General features: G+C 39.9%; 1 protein-coding gene across 1 annotated transcript in view; it reads right to left on the bottom strand.

Moving 5' to 3' along the window:
• The window catches only part of TMPRSS13 (transmembrane protease, serine 13), a 26329-nt gene that overhangs the window by 701 nt on the left and 13242 nt on the right, over window positions 1–12386 (bottom strand). The window contains exons 8-11 of the mRNA XM_018562866.1: window positions 10492–10658; window positions 3472–3570; window positions 3216–3358; window positions 1474–1626 (exon numbers count right to left, since the gene is read on the bottom strand). Of these exons, the coding sequence (XP_018418368.1) occupies window positions 1474–1626; window positions 3216–3358; window positions 3472–3570; window positions 10492–10658 (562 nt within the window). The remainder of the gene's footprint in view (window positions 1–1473; window positions 1627–3215; window positions 3359–3471; window positions 3571–10491; window positions 10659–12386) is intronic.

The raw sequence follows: 12386 nt of genomic DNA, 5'->3' as shown, positions 1-12386 counted from the left end.
GTGGCGTGGTGTTTTGATTTGAATGGGGCACTTTATTGTGAAGGGGGAAACCCACTTTTTTGTGTGTTTTTGTGTGTGGTCCTCCTTAAAATCTATGGCATTTCAGACTGGGGTGGGATACTTTTAAAGGGTACCGTGACTGAAAAAACTTTAAGAAAAGTTAGAGAATGGTGAAAAAAGAAGAGTAGACAATGGTGCAAACCCTTGTTAGTTTTTGTTTTCTTTTTCGGTGGAAGGCAAGGAAATTTCTCCTGAGTGAGGAGATATTCCCTCTTAGACAGTTGTCACCAAAACAGGTGTAAACTTTGGAAGATTTGTCTTCACATATTTTTCTGTGACATCTGTAAAAATTTGGCTTTCAGAATGTGATAAAGCGCAATGGCTCCGCTGTGACGACTCTCCACAAAAATGGGATTTCCCTTAAACCAGGGAACCCGGAATTGAAGATACACAAACATAAAGTCCAATGAGATTGCCAAACAAGACAGTACAAGAGTCCAAAAACATCTATCAAAAGACTGGGTTCTCAAACAACAAAAACAGAACAGCCAACATGTTTCAGGAGCTCAGAGTTCTTTGGTCAATTGTCTGTGAGTCCCCTAAACACGTTGGCTGTTCTGCATTGTCGTTTGTGATCCCGTTCTGTTATTCAATGTTTTTGCACCCTCATATTGTCTTGTTTGGAGTAATGAAATCCTCCAAGGGGTCCAACCAGTCCCTGCTGTATCAAAACTAACAAGAAAATTAGGTGCTTCGATCAGCAAGGGATCTGTGCATAGGTTCCCTGCTGATCGAATCAGACACTGCCCATGTGAAGGGGCCTTAGGAGCGATTTTAAGTCCATTCCAACCTTAAATACCAACAAAAACCACCAACTTTATTTCACCTTCGCGATTGACTCCAAAGCATTATGCTGAAATGGGGACATAAATCTCTCAATTTCACCTAAAGATGACAATAACTCATCTAATAGATAAATATTTAATCAATTAAACTATTTTGACTGTCATAATAATACTTTTAAAACAGTATAATGACTTCATCTCTCAGCACATTCAATCATTGTACTACTGTTCTTATTGCCACCTCCGTGATCAGGCTATTTATCTTGAACCCCAATTGTACAGATTTTTCTTATTTATAGTTACGGCACATTTACATTTTTGTGTTGTGGTAATGCACACATTAAAACGCTTGTTACCACAATGTGGCAACACACATTAATTGCTGCATTGTGGTGCCATTAATTTTGCATTGCACCCAACACACTAAGACGGTGCACATGCATTGCAGTGTAACAATGCATGGCAATGCACCATAGTGAATTGTGGTGCACCATAGTGAGTTGTGGTGGCATTTTGGTGTGTTGGCAGCACCGCAGAAATGTAAATGGGCCTTTTGGTTGAGTAGCCTAAATTTCTAAGGCCTCTTTCACTTTCATCCTACTCTTAAAAACCTCATAAGTGTTCTTACCTCCATCTTGTTGTATACCCAGGAAAGAATTTCAGTAACACGAGTGTACACTCCTGGTTTATTGGGCTGCCCACAGCCAGTTCCCCAACTTGTCACACCAGCCAAATACCAACGGTTCTCCTGCAAACACACCAATGGTCCTCCACTGTCCCCCTGTAACAATATCAGATATTAGTGTACTTCTACATGTGAGTTACAGGGTCAGGTTTTTATAGCATTTATGAGACCAAATAAAATAAGCAGGTGCTAGCTTTAATGCACAACTAAAATTGATGTCATGTGCAGATGTCAAAAAATATATTTTTCTTTAAATTTAAATGACCATTGGGCCACAGGTCCGCCACCATGGCTTTAGAGTTAGGTTTCAGTTGTTAGAATCATTTGCTGGTTGTTTACATTAGAGGGCTAGCAGGCTGGCAGAATCTGCTCTAGAGAAAAAAAAGCTAGAATTTAAATGCCTGTTTTGTGAATAGGGATGCACCGATACCGATACTAGTATCAATGCCGATACGGAGTATTTGGGTGAGTACTCGTACTCACCCAAATGCTCCGATGCCTAGCCTGATACCTGAGCTTCCGGTATCAGGAAGCCCAACAGCGAGTTATTCCTGATTGGCCAGAAAGCCAACATCATGCTCCCTTGTCACCTGGTGATGAGGGAGCATGGAGATGTCTTCCCGGCTACTCAGGAAGAAGGGTGGCGCCGCCTGGCTTGCTTAATGGGATTTCCGGTATTCGGTATGGGCAATTTACGAAAAAAATATATTGGTACTCGTACTCAATACTGTAATGACTCATTGCCTGGATTCCTGATTGGTCAAAAAGCTGCCAAATCAGGAAGCCGGGCTTCATTACAAGCCCCCATTTTTCCTGATTGTCCAGAAAGCTGGCTCCATGCTTCCTCAAGATCTGGTGACGAGGGAGCAAGGAGATGGCTTCCTTGCTAATCAGGAAGCCAGGTGTCGAGTCATTACACGCCACCTGTCTGCCTTAATGGGACTTCCGGTATCGGTGTCGGCGAGTACCAAAAAAAAATATGCATCCCTAATTGTGAACTTATAAAGTCAATAAATACTCAGGTGATTGAGTGCTCATTTTAAAATGCTTTCACTGCTTGTTCAAAATCTGTAAAATTATATGGACACTTTAAAATAAGAATATTTTCCTTAAAAGATTTTTAAGCAGAAAACTATAGTAAGTCCTGTATATGTGGCAATGGTCCCACACAAGACTAAAGACATACCAGTGTGTTACTAGTAGTCAGCCACATTCAATTAGATTTGCTTTGTAATGTTGAAGGACAAAAGCAGAACAAAATGCGGCAAGCAGGATTTTTCAATAATGCACCACACTATACATCACAAATTAACATGAGCTTTAGCGATTATGATGGAAACTGTTTTCCATGCAGCTTTGGTTAGCTGTGAACAAGCATTTTGGAACAGTTCCAACGCAATGGTGTGAATGGAGCTTTACAGCTACAGCAGTGATTTCCAGTAAGGGCCATAGTCGAATAGATTGCTAAATACTTTGCTGTTTCCAAGATAAAGACTTGAGTTTCCCTCATTGTAGGATGGATCCTGCTGACATTTCTTTACTTCAGACTTTGCCACACCAACTGTTCTACATCTACATGGCGTCACACTATTATTCATTCAGCTTTAAAAATAAGTTGTAGAATCACTGCCTAGTATTCCACCTTGTTTGAGAGTGGTCCAACATGTGGTAACAGAAATACACACCTGGCAAGAATCCGTCCCTCCTCTCAGATCTCCAGCACACATCATTCGTTGACTGATGGCTCCATTATACACAGAAGCACTGTTGCAGATTGAGGTGGAGATGATGCTCACTTCAGCTTTCATCAGTAGATTGGAAGTGTCCTCTGCAAGAAGAGATGAGTATTACTTGTCATAGGACAACCAAGTTACCACCATAAGATCTGTCTTATGTCACTATTAATTGCTATTATAGTACTAGGAAATGTCTTCTACTCACCAGATGCAGCAACGGTTTTACCAAATCCACTGATCCAGCATTTGGTGTTGGGGTTAAAGTTTTGGTTAATCATTGGAAGACAGGCAGGCTGGATGGAAGCTAGAATAAAAAGAAAAAGTGCAGAAAGTATAAACAACTAACTAAATAAGAAAATTCAAAATAAATGCTGTTATGAAACAGTGCAAAAATGCAAACATGTATAAAGCCATTCTGGGATAATCTAGTTTTGGAAAGAGGGGGGGAATGGTTAAGACTGCTGTCAGAGAATATAGCTTAGTGCTCGTTCACACCAAGGGCATTGAGCTGAGTTGATCAGTGATAATCAATGCAGGAGTTGGGGTGGGTTGAAACAGGTTTTTTTAAAAATCTTTATATGATTACAGAGTCCAATAGATTGCCCAATATGTCCCCATACCTCATTTGCCAAACTGTCATAATCATTGTCATCACCAGTCCTATGAGGTACCAGGATGACATTGATAATGATGTCGATAGCCTGGTTTTACCTTACATAAGGATAGCTAGGAACAAAATGGCAGAAAAAGATCATAGGAATTTGATCATATTTATGTTTTTGCATATAAAAATGGCAAAACCACAAATGCATAACCTAGATACAATTAGTTTGATTCTTACTGTTGTTTTTGAAAGTATTTAGTAACTATACTCCTGGTTAACTACTAGAGTTGTTTTAAAAAGGTAGCCGGTCTCAGGTAGTGGTTCTGGTGCTGTGGGCCCTTGCTGGCACTAGCACCAGAACCACTTCTGGACTTCTGATGCTCTTACAGCTCGCTCCATAGGTATTTAGTTGTCATTTTAAAGCAAAAGTAGATACCCTGTTGCATATATCTGTTATCCCAAATGTTCCCTAAATCGTCTCACGCTATTGTTCTGGTAGCATGTATGTTTTCTAAAGTTCAAGATAATATACAAATTCTGTTATCTAAAACAGCATTTACATGTTCATCTGCTATTTTGAGTTTATCCAAACAGTAAGAGCTTCCCCAGGCTTGAGAATCTTTGATATGAATTACTGTGTTTCAATAATCATTATTTGCACACTGATTTTTAACTTCAGATTTAGTTTTTTAACATAATAATAATAATTTTCACATTTATAAAACGCCAACAGTTTGTGCAGCGCTTTACAATATAAAGTAAGACAATTCAGTTACAATACAATTCACAAAAAGATGTTTAGAAGGGCCATGCTCCTAAGAGCTTACAATCTAAAAGAAATATGCCATATTCTTCCTGTTGGTATGATGGGTTTAGGCACAGCAGTTCTTGGATATACCTTACTGCTAAAGAGACCTTCCTCCCCAACCTGATTCCTAACACTTAAAGTGACGCTAAACTTAGGAGTTAAATCTTAAAAATGACTACTTTACAACACACACAAGGACCATGGGGAACAAAAGTAGCCACCCCCCAGAAGGAAGGACAGTGTCAGCATGAATTCAGAGAGGATTTAAGGATCTGCAGCCGAGTGATACACCAATGAGGTATATTTTATGTTAATAGTTTAGTGCCACTTTAAAGCATGTTTAAATCCAAAGATTTTTATATATTGCAGCTTACCAATCCTTAGATGTAGTGGCTGCATTAGTTTTATTTTCCCCCTTCATTTTTACCCAGTGATCCTGTCAGTAACACACTTGCTATCCTAGTGTGACAACACTATGGTAGTGTATCTATGAAGGAGCAGCAATGTCACTCTAGGCTGTCTTCCTGATTTGGATTACAAACACCTCCCCTCTCCTTACCTCCATTACATAGAGCAGGGTTGTTTTGTAGTGCACAAAAAATAGCGTAGAAAGCTGATATCGTTGTATGAGATTTCAGTTCAGTGCCAAAGAACTTATAAGAGCACACTGGGAGACATTTACCAATATGAGTGCATCCATTGTATTCATTATTTGGTTGCAATGTAGAAGTGAATTGTGATTTGCGACTCATGTACTATTTAAGTGCTTCTTCCATTCCGGGATCAGTTGCAAAATAATATTGTTGCTATTTTGTGACACACAAGTGTGCTGTCTCAGCCATCATATATATTTGCATAATTATTTATTTAAAAAAAAACCCTCATCTACTTTATATCAGAGAGCAACTCATGAAGCCGATGTATATGCAATTAAAGAGAGGAATGTTTTATCAGCAGGGGACACAGCTGAGAGGGGATTTATTATGGTGGGGACCAGATCAGATCACAACGGTATATCAGTCAGTGCTCGACAACTTGCAAGATTTGCAACTGAATGGCAGATATTTAATTCTCAAACAGACCTTCAGCAACTTCAATAATGGTGCTCATAATAGCGCTCTATTTTCACTTTGGTCGCAAACAGAAAGGAGTCGCAGAGCTGTAAAAATAGTGCACCACACTTTCTGTTGGTGCAACAGGTATGCATAGGAATGGGAGATGCGATAGGTTTAAAAAGCATGCACGTGTGCTCATAAATGTACCCGAATATTTATAGGAAGATCAGCAGGAATTTGTCTGTGCTTGCAGAAAATGTACTTAGCCTATAAAAAGAAAACATATGCAGCCACCACATCTAAGGACTGGAAGCCTGATGTATATATACATTTCTGGTTTGGGGTTCAGATATCCTTTAAAGAATAACTGTGACGCATGAGTTTCAGTATCTTAGTATTTGCTCATGATCTGCATATTTATGGCTCTCGTGTTACATCATTTTGAAATAATTACCAGGATTGGTTTTACTGCACAGAACAAAATTACATGCAGTATACAGAGTGATAATTATTAGCCTTTCATTCATGATATGGCAGCAGCTGTGCATTAGCAAAGTGAATCTCTACATCTGTTTTACAATGGGTGTTTAGGATTCTCATTACTTCCATGAATCTCTAGTAGTATTATATAGGCTAAAAATGTTAATGCTTACATTTATGACTAATCCTACAGGGTGGTTTCATGTATAGATAAGGTGCCTTTTGTCTTTTTAGCACTCAGAGTGCTTGTTTAAGGTTTTCATTGAGATAATAATACAGCAAAGCGGCTTTCAAAATGTAACCAAATATAAAACAATATTTTAATTACAGTCACCATGTTATGCAAGAAAAGCGGAGGCTGCAACTGCTAACCTCCTACTAAAAATGGTGGCTACCAGGATGTCTGTGACTTTAAACTCTTCACTTAAAACAATAAAACATCCGGCCACTTTAATTAAAAATCACACAATAACTGCACTACTTTTAGCAAATCTGTGGTAGTTATTCACAAATCTAGCCGAAGGATCAGTCGTAGCTCCGCCTGATCCATCGGCTAGCTTCGGCCGCCTGAGCCCTTCGGTTCAGTAGAACCAAGGGCTGCTGTACGGGCTATTAACTATAGGCCGTACAGCTCTCGAAGTTGGCCGAGCGGCTCAGTCGAGCGGGAGTCATATGTTCCGGCTCAACCGAGCCGAGGTGAAAGTCGAAGCTGGCCAAAAGCCTGCTACTGACAGCTGGGTGAAGCCAGACGTCATCTCACGGCTGGCTCCAGGCACTTGCAATGACAGATCAGTGTCCCCTGGTTACCGGGTAACCAGGGGACGCTGAAATGTCGTTACAATGAGAGCTCAGCGGAGCTGGCCTTGATATCACGGACGGCTCTGCTGAGCTCTCATTGTAATGACAGTTCAGTGTCCCCTGCTTACCTGGTAACCAGGGGACGCAGAACTGTCATGAGAGCTCAGCGGAGCCGGCCTTGATATCACGGCCGGTTCCCCTGAACTGTCATGAAAGCTCAGCGGAGTTGGCCGTGACATGTCATGGTGTTGGGATGAGGAGTGGTGGCACACAAGGAAGCTATTGTGTAGAATTATACGTGCTTTGGTTACAGTTCCTATTATTCGCTTATATTATTCATCGGTTCAGTTGGTCATAAGTGTTACTTTTCACATCATTTACATATCAATGTTTTCGTGATATCAAGGTCAGCTCCGCTCAGCTCCGCTCAGCTCCGCTCAACTCTCATGACAGTTCAGCGTCCCCTGGTTGTAATGACAGCAGGTCCCGGCCAATAGTAAACGGTTGGGCGGAGCTAGCTGTCACTGCTAGCTCCGCCCAATCATTTTCTACTTTTCCCCCCTACTTTTTCTGACTGTTTTTCTATGCTGCTCGGTACCATAGAGGTACCGAGCAGAATAGCCGAGCCAAATTCCGCTTGGCGGCATTCGGCTAGTCACTCGATGCTGTTCGGCGAGTAGTTAAAATGGCCACTGTCAGAAGACTGGGGAAGAAAAGAAAAATAAGGCATGCAAAATATTAAAATCCTGCAATTATCTAGAAGTATGTGTTTGTAGATTGTCATTACCAAACATTTCTAAAGGTGCCTTTGTTGTTATTTTGAAGATATGGGTAAAGTTCCTCTTCAACCACTTCAGGACCATAGGGCGTGCCTGTATGTCCTGGTCTTGAAGTGTTTATACCAAGATCATGGCTGCTGCTGCTATACCAAGATCGTCACCACACTTGCAAAGTAAAGCAGGTTCACTTTGCAAGGGACTTTCACTTCAAAGAGGAATTTAAACTTAGCTTAGTAGTGAATATGGTGAAAATTGTCTTTGCGAAGAATACCCAATCACGTGCAAGAAAAAAGAAAAACAAACAGAGATTTTGCTTGCACGTGATTGGATAATTATACTCGGCACAGCTTCCTCACATTCACTAAGCTAAGTGAACATTCCCTTGAGAAGTAAACATGTTCTACTACAAGATACACATACAGCTAAAATCAGCCGCTTACTAGTAACACAGACCAAATGACATAGACCTTTAGTTAGAGATCAAAGAGTCAGACTACTACCTAAACCAAGTCATGACAGGTTCTCTTTAGGCAGATGGTTTCCACAAGGAGAAAGCTTGAGGCTAGGTTCACACCTAGGCGACATCTCACCGTGCGGCAATTGTGTATGATTCCATGCGGATTGCCGCACGGTCAGGAGTCACCAAAGTGTGAACCGATCACGCTGTGGGTGCCATTATTTTCTAATGGCACCCCAGTTTCCCGCCTTGCGGTTAAAATAGCCGAGCGCTGTGTCCTGGGTGTCGTGCGGTGTGAATCTAGCCTCAGGCTGCACATCTTAACTGTAACAAGGCTGATACTTACTCTGGAAATCCAGCATGGGGATGATGGAAGATGTTGCTAACCTGAATATTTACAATATAACTTTTTTATAATGATCATTTCTAAGCAGCAATGTGCACATGATCTGTTCTTTCTGTGTCTGGATTGCCCTATTCATCTCCATCTGAATGGCTATTATTTCTATTGAAACATTTTTTTATGTTATTAAACGTTCTTTATTAAATTATTTTTTTACATGTATACCTTTGTTAATACTCATCCTGGATTTTAAACAGTTGAAAATCCCTTTATTTATTATATGTTTTACCAATATTTGTGTTTCATATGTGGTTTTCAGTTATATATGTGTGTATACATTTAGATAAAGTGGAATCAACAATGCAATTTCTGACAGTATTATACTTTATACTGAAATAACTGTTTTGTATATAGATCCGACTTATTTGTGTGTTTATGGTTGAGGGGTACAGAGAGTGCTATATGTTTTTAAAGTGAACCTTTTACCCTCTTTTACCAAAAATCACTTTAGAATGCAGCTCTGCATGCTGATATGAAATCATCTTACATTCATTAGTTAAATAAAAATATTTTTCTTGTACTTATAATTATTGTTTTTCCACTTCCTGGTCCTCTTAGGCATCAGTGATGCAGTCCAGCGTTTCTCAACTAGGGTGCCGTAACACCCTGGTGTGCCTCCTGTTCTGGCTTCCTCAGGGTTACCTCAAAATGTTGTGGCAGTGGGACTTTGATTTGAAGGGGAGGGGAATTATGTGAAGGGGGCTCCTAAGAAAGAGGGCCTGCTGATGCAAAGGGTGACTCTGAAGATAAGGGTGGGATCTTGATTTGTAGGGGGCACTTTGATGTAGAGGGGGAAACCCATGTTTTTGTGTGTTCTTGTGTGGGGTCCATCTTACAATCAATGATATTTTAGAACAGAGTGCCTCAAGATTTTGTATACCTTTAAAGGGTGCCTTGGCTAAAAAAAAAGGTTGAGGAATGCTGATGTAGCCTATGACTAAGATATCCATCCTGTGAAGGCTACATCACAGTGCATTGCTGGGAATTCATCTATAAGGTATAAAATCTTGTGAGATCTCGTAAGAGAATGTGCATGGACACATGTCCTAGTCACAGTAAGAAGAGGGAGATTGATTATTTTGCCCTTAGTAAAATGGCTACTGAATGGAGAATGGGGAGGGGAAAAAAAAGGTATGTAAAGAATAAAAAGTATGCAATTCTCTATAAGTATCTGTTTGTAGATTGCCAATACTTAACATTTCTAAAGATGCCTTTGTTATCATTTAAAATATTAGGGTGAAGGTCCACATTAATGTAAACCTTATTTTTGGCCTAAAATTTTTCTACGGTATCCATCTAGAGACCCTTGCATTTCAGATCTTGTATGGTGCATTGACTTCTGTCCTAGTCAAGTCTATGGACAGAACAGATATTGCTATCCATTCTCTGTTATACTGTACATCAAATTACTATATACGGTCCGCATTTTAAGGCCCATTCATAAAATGCAGTTTGCGTTGTGGAGTTAGCAGAACCCCCTGTTGTGTTCTCTGCTTAATGCAGCAGATAAACTAAATTTGGTCATGTGACTCTTCACGTAATGTGACTCTTACAGCTCACGAAACTGGGTTCTCCTGACATTCATATTTATTACTGTGTTTATAAATACGCAATACTGTGTTTTTTTAAAGTTTTTGTTTTTTATTAAACACCAGTATGGCCGTAACCATACCATGCTTTTTCAATTGGCCCCTAAGTCTCACCCCTCCTGGTTATAAGCCTTACACCTGTATTCTAGGATCATGTGCCAGAACTTCATTGGGCAGTAGCACCCTGGCATTTGACAGCTGTTGTTGTAGTATAAATGTTTTAGGCATGTCATATACTTGTATTGTCTTTACCTGAATAGCTAAAAGGGTTTTTCAGTTTTATCAGCGCTACATCATAATCATCAGAATCTGCATTATAGTTCTCGTGTCTTATAATAGCCGAAACACCAGAACGGCTGCGGATTTGGTTTAGATCAACTGTGCCAGTAAATATCATGTAAGAAGTAAGCGGGAAAGAGCTGCCAAAGAAGGGAGAACACGTGTTACAATATACAATACAATAATTCACTCACATTTCTTTCACAGTTACTTCATTTAGTGTTATTGATGTTTTTTAGTATTTTAATTTTTTTACGGATCAAAGAATTTGCTGACTTCCTTCTGAAAATGGCAGATGGCTTGCTGTTATGTTTTCTTACTGTCATCAATATTTTGAGTCCCTGACCTATAACTAGAATGCAGTTCAGAAAAGTCAGATGCCCTCTTCATACATGGTAGTTTAGTAGAGTATTTAAAAACCTAACTGAATGCCATTTAGTTTGCTAAATCAATATGTATCATAGACATAACATAATATTTAGAATGTACAATTCACACATTTAAAGTTATACTAAACTCAGGAATTAAATCAGAAAAATACATTCAAGTACCCTATTAACAAAAATTTAACTTTTTTACGTATCACTTTTCAATTAGATCCTCAAATCATCTCTGAATTGGTGCTGACGCTGTCCTTCCTTCTGCAGGGTGGCCACACCCCATGGTCCCTGGGTGTGTTGTAAAGTAGACACCGCTCCAAGATCGCTCCCATGATGGACTGCAATCTCACATTTTATTTATTAATTGGTATTGAAGTTATAGTATATCACGGGAGTGAGCTTGGAGCCGTGGTTACGTTACAACACATACAGGGACCATGGAGAACAAAAGATGATTTGAGGATCTACAGCCGAGTGATACACAAAAATGTTACATTTTTGTTAATAGTTAGGGTTAGGGATGCACCAATACCAGTTCAGATACCAGTGCCGATTCTTGGCATTTTCATGAGAACTACCAGGGTTGCAGCGGTTGCATCTGGGACCTGGTTCTGGGGCTCCACCACTGTCCTGAAATCAGTAGTCGATATTGTTTTAGCAAAACTGTCACATGACTTTGGGGGGGCAGGGAACAGGGGGGTTATTATGTTATGTGTGGGGGGCAGGGAACAGGGGGGGTGTATTATTTTATATGTGGGGGCAGGAAGCTTTATGGTAATATTGTTAAAGTTGTTAATATTTATTCTGGTAACCTTATTCTGCATAAAACATGTGACAGTCTCATTGATAAGATTATTTAAGAGGGTGTGTTTAGGGGCGGAGTTAAGGCCGCGGGAGGGTAGGGGTTAGGTGGGCAACTGGTGGCGAGTAACTCTTGGCCTGGCTAGTAGCTCAGGACTTGAAATTTTGACACCTGCCTTATGTGATTACGGAACAATTTTAGGGTAATTTCGGGACATCAACAAATGTGATACTTCAGGGTTTTTTTTTCCTTTATATAGTAAACAAACAAACCCAGTGGTTATTAAATACCACCAAAAGAAAACTCTGTCTCGTTTGGGTAAAATTCATTTGAGTACTGTGTTGCATGACCAAATAATTGTTAGTCAAACTATCACAGCACTGAAAACTGAAAATGTCCTGGTAATAAACGGGTATATATAGGCCAGCACTCAAATAGTTAAAGGAAAGCGTAAACACTTTGAAAATGAAAGTTAGAAACAGATCATACATGCAGACTTGCAAAGCTTTGTGTCTTGTGGCTTTTTCCTAAAGTTTCCAAGCTGCTGTACAGACATAGCAGCAGGATTTAGGATCCTATATGACCTCTTGGCTTAGCTCTGCTGGCTGCACAGCTCAGAGGTCATAGCTTTCCACCCCCCCCCCCTCTCCCCCGACTTACATAAAGCTTTTATTTTTTTAAAAACA

This window comes from Nanorana parkeri, unplaced genomic scaffold, assembly GCF_000935625.1.
Source record: "Nanorana parkeri isolate BGI_ZX_2015 unplaced genomic scaffold, ASM93562v1 scaffold608, whole genome shotgun sequence".
Lineage (NCBI taxonomy): Eukaryota > Metazoa > Chordata > Amphibia > Anura > Dicroglossidae > Nanorana > Nanorana parkeri.
Note: the sequence above shows the minus strand (reverse complement) of the source record. Positions and strands in the feature narration are given on the sequence as shown.